This window comes from Leptonotus elevatus, chromosome 21 (genome assembly GCF_054856555.1).
Source record: "Leptonotus elevatus isolate MCC_2025b chromosome 21, RoL_Lele_1.0, whole genome shotgun sequence".
In the NCBI taxonomy this organism is placed as follows: domain Eukaryota; kingdom Metazoa; phylum Chordata; class Actinopteri; order Syngnathiformes; family Syngnathidae; genus Leptonotus; species Leptonotus elevatus.
Window position 1 is genome coordinate 15,727,410 of NC_141259.1, and position 15,252 is coordinate 15,742,661.

Here is a 15,252-nt window from a genome sequence, read left to right on the forward strand (position 1 = left end):
TGATCGGGCCTTCGCCGTAGCGGAGGTCAAAGTTCACATTCAAGGAAGCAGAGGTGCGCTGTCCGCCCTCGCCTGTCACCGTGCGACTGATGGATGGCGTGCTTGTCAAATGGCGGATTATGTGAACGCCGGCCGACGTTGAAGGTCGGCGCGTGCAGACGGAAGGTTCCGTCAGGTCGTGACCTCCGTCGTGCGCGCCGCCCGCAGGCCGGCGCGCACGACAACGCATCCGTAGGCGGCATCAATTATGCATGAGATGAGGAACGATTGACCCAGCAAGTCGCGGCGACCTCGACTTGGAGTTCAATTTGTTCTCTCATCAAGTTTGGAACTAGTAGCCACACTAGTAGAATGACAAGGACACACTGGCGGACCGACATGCTACTAGCGATGCTGCTAATATGAGTGACGTACGATTCGACTCGTTAACATCCGGCGCTTCACTCGTGGCACGACAATCGCTCAACGAGTTCCGCATGTTCGACCTGCAGTCCGTCCAAGTTCTGTTCAACTGCACAAATGTCACGACACAAGTCTCTGCTTGAGCCTGATGACGATCCTGTTGATTGGAATCAGCTGCGTTGGAAGAGGGAAACCTCCCAAACCTGCAGGACGCCGGCCCTTGAGGACCCAGTTTGCCCACCCCTGAGTTAGACGGACAATTGAGCGCACTTCGTAGGACAACATGGCACATATTGCCGGCAGTGACACGCTCCCTCCCCGAGTGCCGGCATGTTGTGCGCATGCGCAATTGCCGGGCTCACACGCACGCAACGACGCCGGCGAGCGCAAACTGCGCATTCGCTCCGTGCGAGCTGACGCTTCAGCGTACATTGGAAGAAAACTAAAGAAATCATTTCAATTTCAACAACAAAAATAATTCAACTTGCAGGCCGAGAGGACCTTTGCGGAACCGAGTGAACATCTGCCGACTCAGACTTCGAACTTGTTTGGCTCGTTTTGGACAAGTTGACAGCATGAACCAAACCGCGGGAGCCACCAACGCTTACCGGAGATGCTCCACGGCAGGGAAGGTACGAGGAATTTATTTTTCTTCCTTTTGTTTTGTCGCGAGGATGTGTGCGTGCGTGCGTGCGTGCACGTGTGCGTGTGTGTGTGTGTGTGTGGAGGGGGGGGGGGGGGTAAAGAAGAGGGAGACTGCGGGAAAAGCAGGAGAATGTGGAAAAAAAAAACCCCACCAGCGTTTCTCATCTGTCAACACGCACGATCAATGCAAGTTACGTTCACGCGCTTATTGTGCACGACACGTTTATTGTCTTGTCTCCTCTGCGGATCAGTTCCCGATATTTTGACTTAATTAACCACTTGAGAGGTTTCTCTATATTGTGAAACTAATGGCTTTGTTTTATTGGAGGTGTACCTAATGAAGTGGCCGAAAAGTGGGCGTGTTTGAAAGTACTGTCGTTGGGGGGGGGGGGGGGGCGTAATAGGGGATGCAATGGCGATACTGATGGCGGAGCATCGTTGTGCAATAACAGCTGGAAAAGTGTGGCTGTGTTTGAGATATGGGGCGGGAGATTAAACGTTAAGCACTAAACTCGAGAAATACGAAGGAGCGCTTGTAGTAGCACTCCACCCCTCTAGGGGCGATACTGAGCTGTAGCCTTGTACACCAAAACGAACATTTTTGGAGCATGCTGCTCCCTGTTGGATGGGAATACAATTTACAGGCGTCACTTGCTTTATATGGAGGAATATCGATTTCCTCTTCGGTTCTAATCATTTCAGAGTATGATTTGGGCACGAGTCGAGATGTGCACATTCGTTTTCAGACGTAGCGCTTACATCGATCCCTTTTGGCAGCCATTGCTGTCTTCAGCGACTCGCATGCCATTGAAATTTGCACTATAAATGTTTATTATTACGCCTAATCCAGTGAGATACAATCCTTTTTCAGTGTTGATTTTTTTGGGGGGGGGGGGCGGGGTTTGGCGGGGGGGGGGGGGGTTATCCTCTGCAAATGACAATATTTTGGATTGTTTTCTTATATGACTGTTTGAATGATAGTAACTGCCGTTAATTCAAATACTCATCAGTAAAACTTTATTGATTTTTGAAAGGAAATTCAGTAAATGTCTTTACTGTTATTGATGAAAGGGTATGAATGATTTAAGGGACACATTTGATCCATTTTGTGAGCTGTGTGTGTGTGTGTGCGTGCGTGCTAGTGTGTGTACTTGTGTGTTCTAATTGTGGACTCGCCTACACGCTCACCCTTTTCATTCGAACCCGCCGGCAGGACCATTGTGAGCTTGTCGAAAGGCGGACGACTCTTTGATGAGCTGTCTGCCTGCCTGTCTGTCGGGGCGGCGGTTTTTCTATTTGCGATGCGTTGACAAGTCGCCCACGGGGGTCCGCTCCTTTCATGGTCCCACTTGAAAGTCCGCCCCTGTTGCGGTTGCGCCTTTACATCAACTTGTGAGTGTGGAAACGACTCTCCGGGAAAAGTACGGGTCTCGCTTGGGAAAATGCGGGCGTTAAAACGTCCGCCAGCCCGCATGGGTGCGACATAATGGCAAACACAAGAAAACTTTTTTTTAGTGTTGAAACCTTTCATCGGGAAAAAGCGCACTGTGGGTGTTCAAACGCATCCCATTTTCCGCCATCTTCTTGAATTGTTCTGATGGCAGCGTAAGGCAAATGATGATAATAGGGCGGTCCTTTCGTTGTGTGACGTCACACTGCCGGTCTCCCAAGTCCTTCTGGGAAATGGAGTCATTGTTGGCTGCGTGAAGCGGGGGCGAGCTTCTGCCTCATTTGCATCAAGCGCCTTTCAACTTATTCACAAACTTCTTTTGCTCTTTGTGGCTTCATTTCATCAGGCATGAGTTTAATTTGTGTTAAGTATAAAAAGTGTGGCAAGTTTTGTTGATGCCGGATATCCACAGGCCAATAATAAACATGCCCACATTGTGTTTTGCTTTTATTCTATTCAATAAAGTTGCGTTTATTTTCATGCTGTCCTGACAAAAGTGGTAGGACTTGGCTTGGCCACTAGATGGCAGTGTTACACAAGTAGTTGGGCAAAAGGCATCATGACGTTTTTTTGCTGACGTATGCTTTTATTATGTATTACTTTAATATAATTAAGTATCAGAGCGTAAAACATCTCATTTCCATAATGTATTCCTTTTCTTTAATGAGGTCGTCCTTTTCTGTTATTCAATATATCTTATTTTCCTCCCTTTTGTTGTGCTGCGTCGGCCCTTGACAACCTTCCGGTCCCGCGTGTGCTCACTAAATCCTAATTAGCTCTCGCTTTTGATTGTTTCCACCATTTCAACTTCACTCGTCCTTTCATCTGCAACATTCAAAGTTCACCTCTTCCTCCCTCCTCAGGAAAATTACAAATCAGTTGACTCATCTGTGGATATAAAAAGTGCGCCTTTGTCCAATTACATCTTTTTCAATGAGAATCATATTTTGTCCAACAAAGACCTTCTTGCCTTTGAAGCCTGACAGCAGCATGCAAATAATCCGTGTTTTTTTTTTAATTCCAGGTGTGATTCCTGATTTTATTCTGGGCATTGTTCCCAGGTGTTGTTCTGCTCCTTATTCAAGGCAATATCCCAAGAGTTATTCTCGATTTTAGTCCTCGATGTATTCTGGGCATCGTTCCAGAAGTTATTGCAGGCCTTCTTCCAGGTGTGATTGAGCGACTGAAAGGCCCGGAACCCGCTGAAAGCCATTCGGCTGCAGGGCCGCAGGCTTGTTAATTGGCGTCGGCCCGAATGCGGCAAATATGGATCGGCGCTCTCATTACGCTGCGGGACTTTATAATGCGCGCTTATCACTTCGGCAGCCTGGCAGGAGTTTATGGGAATATGAGGATCGATTCCCTCCCTTAGCAGTCGCATGAAACGGCGGCCGAGTGTTTGTCTCAATCGCGATTTCCCATCTGACGGCGACACGCGGCCAATTAGCCGTGGAAATCTGTATGGTCGTTGCCTTCATCATCATCATCATCATCATCACTTTTTTGGAATATGTTTGGAGGATCGCTGTTCATTTGATTCTGATGACAGTTGAAGATGTTCCTGAATTTTGGATCATCTCACACTCGCATCTTTCGCATTCTAAAGCTTTTCAACGACATAAGCAACAATCACTTTTGCAGCGAATCGTAACCAAAAAGACATCCTGGGAATATTTGTCACAGTAAAAGTCGTGAAAAAGTGAAGCTTTCGAGGCGGGACGCTTAATCCTTGTGTCTTGTGCGTGCGTGCGTGCGTGCGCGCGTGCGTGCGCGCGCTTGTTGAGAAATGTTCATCAATGTTCTCTTGGCCTCTTCCTTGCTTACGCTCGTGTTGTGTTGGATATTTGTTACTTTGTTACTTTTGCGTTCCCGGGCCAGCAGATAAAAAAGCTCCCTCCCTCCATCTGCGATATTTACAGCGCCATAAAACATATAGACGTGCAAATAACGTTTTTACAGCTCCGGCGGTATTATTCATCTTTTATTGAGTGTGAAAAGCAAATTGTTAAAGCAGATATGGAGGAGGCAAAAAAAAAAAAAAGAAGCAGCAACGCTGCAGATGAATGATGCGAATGCGGCACGACTAACGATTGCGTTCCCACCGCCATCGCCTTCCTCGTCATTATTACGCTTCAAACTTGATTTCTTTCTCTTTCTCTTTTTTTGTTTGTTTTTGCATCAGATGCGTTCGACGTGTTGTGTTTTTCCGCCGCGTTGTGTGATATGACTGCAAACGTTGCCATTTGTCTTCACGTGTGCTGAGCGGAAATCAATAAGTGTTGACGTGGAACGATAATCGCTGAAAGACGGCAGACTTTTTGGTCCACGGCGACAAAGCGCAGGAATATTCAATTTCTCTCATCGCTTTTTTGCTTATTCTTCGAGAACTGCTAAAGTCGTCCACAAATGATGTATTTCTGCTCAACACTGGCGATAAACCAAATATTTATTTCACATTTAGTCACATGACTTTGCCTGCCTGTTAAATTAACAAATAAAAAAAAACAAATAAAGCAAAGTTAACAAGCTAACAGTTGCTAACAAATAGCAAGATGGCAACCCGAGTAGAGCAATAAGACGTTGTGCCCTGTGGTCAGATTCTTTTTTTTCTTTTTTTTAAGTAAGAGGATAGCTCACATGCTAACAGTTGGCATGCTAGCATATAGCAAGATGCTAGCCTGAGTGGAGAAAGCAGTAAGGCAGCTTGATAAAGATTTGACAAGCACGTGTTGGGGAACCATTTAAACGGGGATTAGCTCAAATGCTAGCATGCTATCCGTAGCCATGCTAGCATATAGCAAGATGCTAGCCTGAGTGGAGAAAGCAGTAAGGCAGCTTGATAAAGATTTGACAAGCACGTGTTGGGGAACCATTTAAACGGGGATTAGCTCAAATGCTAGCATGGCTACTGATAGCATGCTAGCATTTGAGCTAATCCCCGTTTAAATGGTTCAATATTCCGTTTACCATCTTGCTATATGCTAGCATGGCTACTGATAGCATGCTAGCATATAGCAAGATGGTAAACGGAATATTGATGCAGAATGTGGTCTGCTGTAAGGAAGCATTTTTAAAAGGTACTAACTGAAATGTTAACATGCTAACCGCCATGTTTGGAGGTGATTTCTTTATGGATTCTGCCTTTTGATGAAACTTTGCGTTCTGTTTTATGAAAATGCCAAGTATGGCTATTGTTGTCTTTGGGCTTCTTTAGTCTAAAAAAATATTGATCATATTTCACGATGAGCCGAGAATTAAAAGTTGACCCGATTTTGGCTTCTTAAATCTTTGCCGTCTCGGCATATTTAATATTAATGGTCGCCGGCCAATTGTTATTGATCGCTGATCGATTCCCTGCTTGTGCGCTTTGTTGTTTTCAGCGCCACACAACTTTGTATCCTGCGCTGTAACTCTCCAGCTTGCTCATTATTTTCTGCTTTTGTTCTTTAAATGTATAAAAAAGAAAAAAAATGTGTTGATGTGAGCCACGCAGCAGGAAGTTTTGTAGCTTTTGGTCTTGTTAGCGCTTGTAGCCTGTGGTGATAATTACAAAGGAAGCGTTTGGCACAAACCTTGCTAACAATCACCTCATCGTATCCTGCATTGTATTCGTTTTTTTTATTTTTTATTATTATTATTTTATAGGTTAAATATGCAGCAATCTGCACTTTTGCGCCTTGTGTGCACCCTCTAATGGCGTGGATGACATTTAGCTGGAATTAAAGCGGTGCCCCGAATAATGACACGTTTTTCAAGTTCTGAGCCGTCACAATAAATTGTGTTGCTTTTCAGAAGGGCTGCAATGGAGTCATATTATTTGATTTCCCTTTATTGCACAAAATTGCTAAGTAAATTGAGTTACAAGCTTGGACGGGGAGTGAATTAAACTTGTAAGTCAAGGCAGCACTGTATTGACTTGTAACTGCGCTCCATCCCATTTCCGCCATTCAGACGCAGGCAATTTTCTCGATTTATTGCAAACACATTCATACTCGCGTGTGTGCGTGCGCGCGCGCGCGCGCTCTCGGCAGCTGGCGGCAGGCGATATGGGCTGACTTGACAAATGGCGGCGTTCTCGACTGTATGCGTTTACTTTGTCTTTCTTAAATATTGATGTTTCCCAGGGACGAACATACGGGGACGCATTCCAAGTGAGGACGTTGCGCAGCCGCAACGCGTCCACTCGGACGTGAAGACAAATCGTCACGTCCGAGTGGACGCCGTCCTTCATGACTTTCTTTCCGCCGTCGCAGATGATGCAAGTCAGACTTGTTGATTTCATTTTCTATCCGTCTCTCTCGTGCATCCAATTAGTGGGACTCAAGCGCCACAGCTGATTTTGATTATGCGCAGATGGGCAAGGTCATTGTTAATTACATAAATACACGAGTATTTATACTTTGTAAACGAGTTTGTCAATAATGGCGTTAAAATAGTGTTGCCTAAAAATAATTGTGCCAGGTATTAGGGCCCGACTGTTATTTTTTATTTTTAGACCAATGCACATAGCATTTTTTGGCAAAAATAGAATACTGATTAATTAGCCGATTAATAAAAGACAAATCTATTTATAATGCATGATATTATACGCAATTCGCGGAGCGGTCTGATCACGATTACAAATTAAAACGACACTCGCAGATTTGCATATTGTGTTTTTCCCAATACTTTCGTTTTTCGCGTAAAACTTTATGTTTATCAGTGTTTTGTGTAAATGTGGGTTTGTAAAAAAGAAAAAAAAAGTCTATTTGGTCGATTATTTTTGGCCGATGTTTGAAGGGTCGTAATCGGCCGACCGATGAATGGGTCGGCCCGACCAGGTATCGGTAATAAGTTAATACTGGCCTTTTTTTTCCCGGTATCAGGTACAGTACTCATGGAGTTGCCGATACCAGCCACCCGTACTTAAGGCGAAGAAAATCTGACAATGAGTAATTACTCCACAGCAGGCAGTAGTTGGCGCTATACAACCAATCATCACCTGTCAGAAAGCTGTTGTCGTAAAAGTTTTGTTCGATAAAATTTTATAGATCAAAAGTATTGGCGGTATCGGCGAGTACTCGGAGCGATTACTCGTACTGCTATCGGTCCCAAAAAGTGTTCCTGAACATCCCTTAAAAGAATAACCATTCAAAAGTTCAGACCAACCTGTCGCCATTTTGGGCTGACGATATCTTCCTCCTCATTCTGCCGTTTTCTGCAAATTTCCCGCCGCTGATTTGCATGTGAGCGGCGATTCTCCCAGGCAGATTCCGACACTGCCGATTGATGGCCGCGCTGTTGGCCCACAAAGCACCTCGTGTGCCGCGATGGGCCGGCGCCGCTATCAGGCGGCAAAGAATATTCCCGTAGTTAATCTTCACAAATGTGCGTTCGCAGAAGAGATATCGCCGTGCGCGCGCGGTGCGCGGCGTGCGAATGAAAGATTTGAAAGGCGCAGATGTTCCCCAGAGGATGACACGCGTCGCGTTCGCCGATGACACACGATGGCGACAATTTTATGACAATATGACAGATAAATGAAATGAACGGGCAAATAAAATCTTCTGCCAAGCAAAATGAAGAAGACTCTTGCCGTTTTTAGCATTGCCAAGCTAGCATGCGTGTTCACAGCTTTGTGCTTTTATTATGACCATGCAAATATTTTTCCAAGAATGTTTTTACATTTTGTTGAAAAGCGTTCTCATCATTTGGCATACCGGGGCCGAAAGGTACTTATTATAAACTGTTCATGCAAGTTTAGAGTGTGTAGAGAAAAGGCAACATTTTTGGGAGTTGGTTGTAGTTTGAAAAGGTGCTCGTTCAGTCAGATTTTCACCGAATAGAAAGAAACGTGTGGCTTTTTTCTTGAGAAATTTCTCAAAAGGGGCAAAAATATCCAAATGTAAACAGATTGATGTATTTACTGTATCAAATTTTTAGGAATTTGGAACATTTACGGCTAGCTTGCCCTCGCTAGCTTGTTGCGATGATTGGTTAGCTAATAAACTGTTAAGTGTTCCATGTGTTTAAGTTTGAGCACCACAGCGACGTGACAGTTAGCTAGCAAGCTAGCTAGCCGGCAAACGCTAAGTGGCTATTATTTTGTTATACCCCCCCCCCCCCCTCGATTCCCCACCGGCCTCACTTAATGGAGCCATCCGTCAACTTTAATACTTGCTAGCGTTACGCCGCCACCGGGTTTCATCATTTAACGGTCTGTTGACGCCACGGTCGGACTTTAACGTAAATGTTGACCGAGGACGGCGAGCGCGCCGGGCAACAAGTGCGGCGCCGTCCCCAATCTTATTAAACGCCTCATCTTTTTTCATTAGCCAGCCCAGCCGCTTATTGAGCGGCAAAATGTTTCCGCTTCTCACGCCGGCGCGCTTGACAATGACTAAAAGCTTCATCTGCTGAATGTTGCCTTTTTCTAATTGGACGCGTCTTGTGCCAGTAACGTCATTAATAATGATTGGAACGGTTATGAAGTCTCAGACCGGAACCCTCCCATTTGTACACCTTTTTCAATAACGCTCCGTTGTCGCGGAGGAATCGAGTTGTGACGAACTCCTGCCGGCAGTGATCGCTTTGCACATAAAGGTCAACATGAAGGGTGTGCCAATGGATCGGTCAAAATCGGTATTGCTGCCGATTTTCTGTCATTTAGGTGAAGGGCTGATCCCTTCAAAGAAAAAGTCAGCATCTTATCTGAGATAACAAAATCACGTGCAGGTAAAACAACCCGTGCGTTTAGTTTCACAGGTTCAATGTTTTCAATAAAACAAAATCGGGAACATTAAAGGTGTACGCTGTTGGTTGTGAAGGGAAAAAAAAATATTGCAATCGGCTTATTAAAAATCGGGACTGGGGCAGAAAATTGTGACGGCGCACCCGTAGTTGACTTTGACGTTTCAGTTCTTCACTTTGCACCTTTGCGTCGAGTTGTTTTCTCACGTGCGCAGTCGCGGGTTAAAAGCTGCGAACCTCGTCCAAGTTCCTGCCAAACGGCCGCTGCTCCAGCCAACTGTTTCATTAGAATTCACACCGCGGGCCACCGACAAGTTCCTTCCGCTTGGAAAATAATTACAGTCTTGGCCCACAAATGATATCCTGAGATCTCAGGATATCATTTTTTTTTTTTCTTCTTTTTTTCTAAGAGCTCAGTATTGTTCATTCGGAAATGTCATCATCATTGCTCTTTTTTTTTTTTTTTAATATATATATATATATATATTTTTTTTTTTTTGTGTGTGTGTGTGTGTGTGTGGGTGAGTATGTGTATGTGCGTGCGTGCGTGCGTGCGTGTATTTGTTTAGGATATCATTTGCTGATTATGGAGTGATCTTTTTTTACAGCGTTTGTGTCATCACAATTGAAGTTCTTGTCCCGACAAAGTTTTATGAGCCAATCGCGAGATGTTCCCTAATACCTCCGCAGAACCGCATGTGGTAGCATTAGCGCTAATAGACCCCCCGCTCGGAGGCTGCGAGATGAAGGCGCGGACTTTTTCTTTCATTTTTTTCCTTTCCCGCCGCCGAATTCATTAGAGGCGGTAACGATCCGTCCTCGACGGCGGCTCGGGGCGGGCAAGGTCAGCCCGACGCTGCCAAACAAATGAGGGAGACGTGAGGCTGGCATTTGACTTTCATTTTAAGAGGAATCATGCGAGATGTTTGAGATGCAAGATAGTGAATGATAAATTGCTTTTATTAGGTAAAAAAAGTTCCGTCAAGGTACGAGCAAACTCACGCCGCGTTGAAAAGCCACAATGTTTGGCTCCTGTCTGATACAAACGCAACTTATTTGGCTTTCTTAAAGGAGATGGCTCGATATCCGATGACCTGAGGTGGGCGCTTCCGTCTCTCCGTCGTTGAGCCGCGTCCGCATTATCGGCGAATTGTGGATTATTCAATTGATCCAACCCAAAAAGTCTGAGTTTGACTCAATTGGGGTTATTTTTTGACCCGTGTTTAGAGAATTTGAATAGACTTTTCTGATAAGAAAGGATAAATGTTCTACTTCTACCAACCTACAGTGGATATAAAAAGTCTACACACCCCTGCTTAAATTGCGGATTTTTGTGATATCCTCTTCGAACGTTTTTGGGCCAGACTTGCAAAATGAATGTTTGGTGCAAACCCAACACTGAAAAAAAAAAAAAAAAAAAAACCTTACTTGAACAGCTGAACTTGATTTGTGATTGTGTGTGCTGACTCTCATTTATGAGTTTGGATGTGACTTCATGTTCATTTCATACACAGTCGCATCTCATGTCTAAGAGGGTGTGCAGACTTGTGCAAGCGGATTATTCCTCAGTTCGACTGTCGCAGCCTCTTTTGGTAACTTTCCATTTCCTGAATTTGAGATTTTTTTGGTCTGCTTTAGCCCAAACGTCGCCATCAGGCGGCGCTTGCGTCGAAGCCGATTTCCGCAGGCCTCCTGCAGCTCCCGCGCGTCTTGGCCGCTTTCCCGGCTGTCAACTTTCCAGACCCTTTTTTTCCCCGCCTGCAGACCTCCGGAGCGAGCCAGGCTGCCATCTCTCCTCGCTTCTCCTTTCGCAGCAAGCCGAAAAGGCCTTCGCCTTCGCCGCCGATGTTGACGTTCGCCGAGCATTCGGAGGGTCTTTTAACTTTGCACTTTTGCGCTTGGCGGCGGCCGACAGCTAGCGGAGCTGCTATCTGTCTGCTGTCGGCGTTGCAGCTGGAGTGCCCCCCCCCCCCCCCGCCGGCTTGTTTTGACACCGTTACTCACATGTAATGAATCCCCTCCTCTCCCCTCCCCACTCTGCTCTCTTCCTGACCGAGTGGGATTGATGTGCCGCGTGTAAATTTGCACTTCTCGCGTCTCTCCAGCCGCTGTTTTACCATCACGGCTTTTAATGCACTGTCTAAATTCAGACTTTGAGGGTTATTGATTTATAGAGCGGGCTGAGCTGAAGTCAGGGTTGCTGGGTGCGGGGGTGCCGTGCGTGTGCGTGTGCGCGAGCCCGCCCGCCCGCCCGTCTTTTTATTCTCAAGGCCACTAACGACGGCTAAAGTGCTTTCAATTTCAACCGCGAACACAAAATGTCACCAATTAATGGTGGTCAAAGGCAGCGTGACCATGAAATGTTGTTTGCGTGTCATTCAACTGCTTCACCAGATTTCAGACTTGAGGCTCGTTTGAATACGTCATAAAATACATTTATTTACATTGTGCATGTTGAGGAGGAAAAAACAGCAAATTTGCATTCCTTTTTTTTTTCACTGCAAAACTCATTTACTGTAATTGTGCTCAGGCCAAATTCTAAAAGTGGTGCTTTGGCGCGGTCTTGTGGCGATGTTAAAATAAAGGGTGGAGCTTCATTTAGTTGCGCAATTTTGTGGTGTCAAGAAGTCATGAGAAATTTTTTTTTTTAGGGGGGGGGGGGATGACAGATTTAGTGTCTACGAGGCAGTTGATCGCTCGGTTTTGGAACGGATGACGTCATTTCATTGGGGGAAATGATTTCATTTACAATCTTGGTGAAGGAACAAATACAACTATATATTTTTCTTTTCCGGTCAAAATCGAAGTTTTGTAACTTCACCTCACAAATAATGAGGTTTCATTCGACATATGTACTGTATGTATAATATCGCTGTTTTCGTTGTCTTGTCACCTGCGCTCCTCTACTGGCTACAGCAGGGTTATCAAACATATGGCCCGCGGGCCATAACTGGCCTCCGATCCGACCCATGAGGAAAAAACTGCAGTCGGTCACTCCGATGAAAAATCGCTGCTAATTTTGTCCACTGGTGGTCGACCACTTAAAATTTGTCTGTGACTCGGGATTTGATGCAACCATTTTATATTTACGTTTTTTGTTAAGATGAAGGCGTATTTTTCAGAATGTGCAGGAACTGTTTGGACCTGTTTTTAGGCCCACTTGAGATCACATTTGGGTGAAAGCGGCCCCCGGGAATTCAAATGAGTTCGACTCCCCTCAACTCGCTTGCGTCGTCACCGCCGAGTGTAAATGTTTGACAGCAAAGTCGCTCGATGAAACCACGACAAACCATTGAATAATAATAATAATGATAAAGACATTGGATAAAGTCAAAACCAATTGAAATATTGGCTGCTTTGTATTGTCTGAAATATTTTCTCTCCTGCGTCCCCATATTCAAGCACGTGACAGCCTTACAACCCATTGTGCACGCGCGACACGCTCTCCCCTTCTCGCGCGCGTAAATCACGTCGGTTGGTGTCGCGTGCACGCGCGCTGGCTGGCTTTGTATTCAGGGTAGGGAGCGGGAGCGCGCGGCGCAGCTGAGCTGAGCTGACCGCAGACGGAAGAAGCCGATCGAGCCGGAGCCGGAGCCGGAACCGGAACCGGAGCCCCGTCAGCGAGCCACCCGCGTCCCGCGTCCCGCGCCGCGCGTCGCTTCTTGTTTCGCGCGTGCGTGACCGACGGCTCACGCGAGTGAAGCTCTGCGGGCAAAACCCAGCATGAAAGAGCGGAACCTGATCGAGACGGCCAAGATGCAAGGCAACGTGATGGTGAGTTGCGAGCTTTTGCTTTGGATTGTTCTCCAGCGCGGGATGGAAAGCGAGCATGGGGTTTTTTTTTTGGGAGGGGGGGGGGGGGGGGTCTGTATGTCAAAACGTGTGTCATGACGCAATTGGTTCGGTTTTGGGTGCCATTTGCTACAGAGGAGATGTTTGTCCTTTCACGTCAATGCCACTGCAAGAAAGTTTTGTCTTCCTTTATGGGCTCGTGATTTTGCTTAATCTCGTCCAGTTGAGTGGAAGCGAGCGTGAATACTTGCTAAATGTCAAACGTGGCATTCGTATTGCGTCTTTAAATGTTTGAGTTTGAGTAATATTGTACTTTGGAGTGATTGCATTTGGAGCGTGAAGATCCCGGTGCCGACCGGAAGATTGTGTCAGCTTGTTCTCAATTCTCACTGGTCGGGTTTTATTTTGTCGATATTTGATGGTTTGCCATTTTTTGGCTGACTTTTTCCTCTCGTGTCAAGTTGCCACGTGGACGTCGCAGATTTCGCTTCTTGTCGTCAATTGCGTTTTGCCGCCCCGAGCCGGTTGCAGCGAGGGTCGCAATATCAAGCAATCGATGCCGATGTCTTTCGTAACGCAATCGTTTGTAAACGCTGCGAAGCGAGCAAAGCCGCCGCATCGGTTCGCCTCCTGACGACCGGCAACTCACGTTTGTCGTGGACGCCGATCGGGATGGAAGGTTTTTGAAATAAAGAAAGCGGGTCATCAGAGATGGTGGTGCGAAGAGGCACACCTGAACTTTGCAGGGGTCGCGGCGTCATCTGCCTGCGAGACTAAAACCTCAGGAGGCGCGGAAAAGGTGCGCCGAGAAATGCCGATGACGACACCGGCACGGGTGGCGTGAAGTTGGTTTTACGGATTTGACGAAAGTCTGCACAAAAGCAGAATTCTTTGTTACTGCTGATGGATTTTCTCTTTTTTTTTTTGTTTTAGACTTAAATGTGTTGTTGGCGCATCAAATGGACTCGAGAGAGCGATAATACTTGATGGAGATTTTTTTTTCCGAAGCTCGCAGCGAACGGCCGTTCCTTCCGCACCCCAAAACTATTTTCTTCCTATTTTGTCGCCTTTCGCTAAACATTCGAACCCCGTCAAAGAAAATAGATGAAGAAAAAAAAAGGCAACTGTCATGTGATGATGCTCATTTATTTTCCCCTCCGAGGAATTTGAAACACGGGCGGCACGGTGGCTGACTGGTTAGCACGTCCGCCTCCCAGTGCAAAGGTTGCGAGATCGAGTCCGGGCTTCGGCCTTCCCGGGTGGAGTTTGCATGTTCTCCCCGTGCCTGCGTGGCTTTTCTCCGGGTACTCCGGTTTCCTCCCACATTCCAAAAACATGCATGGCAGGTGAATTGGACACTCCAAATTGTCCATAGGTGCGATTGTGAGTATGGTTGTTCGTCTCTGTGTGCCCTGCGATTGGCTGGCAACCAGTTCAGGGTGTGCCCCGCCTACTGCCCGAAGCCAGCTGGGATAGGCTCCAGCAACCCCCGCGACCCTTGTGAGGACAAGCGGTACAGAAAATGGATGGATGGATGGATGGACAGTACAGGGTGTACCCCGCCTACTGCCCGAAGCCAGCTGGGATAGGCTCCAGCAACCCCTGCGACCCTTGTGAGGACAAGCGGTACAGAAAATGGATGGATGGATGGATGGAATTTGAAACAAGCTCCCGAGAAAGCTTGCGAGCGAGCGAACGCACCAGCAGCCCCACATTGGTTGGAATTTCTAAACGGACTCTGGCGCCGTCCGGCAACGCGCGTCGTCGCCGTGGCCCGCGGGCCGTCTTTTTTGCACGTTGCGCAATCGTTGTTGTTATGAATGAGCGACGCCTTCCGTCAGCGGACTTTTTCCCGCCGACTGTGAAGGATGTGACCTCCGGAGGTTTAGCGAGCGGCGACCTTGCCAGGCGATTGTGCGGCCCGCCGATCCTTTTGGATTTTGACGGATTTATTACAGCCGGTGAGCGTGCGGACGGGACGGGCAAAGTGTTGTTTCTCACCAGGAAGTCTGCGAAGAATAAGAGGGAGGGATGCGCCTCCGACGCTTGCGGCGCTTGCGGACGAGGCGCCCGCCACGTGGGCTGGCGTCCGTCGGGGGTTGTGTTGGCGACGACTTGAAAATGAGAACGGAAAACACCCCGGAGGTGTTGCGCCGCGCTGCGCCGCGCTGGAATGGAGAAGCCCGCTGAGGTAATGGCGGCGACGATGCGGCGGAGGGCGAGCGCGTGGGCGG

General features: G+C 47.0%; 1 protein-coding gene across 3 annotated transcripts in view; it reads left to right on the forward strand.

The window, feature by feature from the left end:
* Positions 1-809: 809 nt before the first annotated feature.
* Positions 810-15,252, forward strand: part of dpp6a (dipeptidyl-peptidase 6a) — a 101,872-nt gene continuing 87,429 nt past the window's right edge. For 2 of the 3 annotated variants that reach the window (XM_086065513.1, XM_086065517.1), the window contains exon 1: positions 810-1,034. In XM_086065513.1, the coding sequence (XP_085921639.1) occupies positions 978-1,034 (57 nt within the window). In that variant the 5' untranslated portion in view covers positions 810-977. Of the gene's footprint in view, positions 1,035-12,730; positions 13,001-15,252 lie in introns of those variants that run through there. The other variant, XM_086065515.1, reaches the window with a different exon arrangement.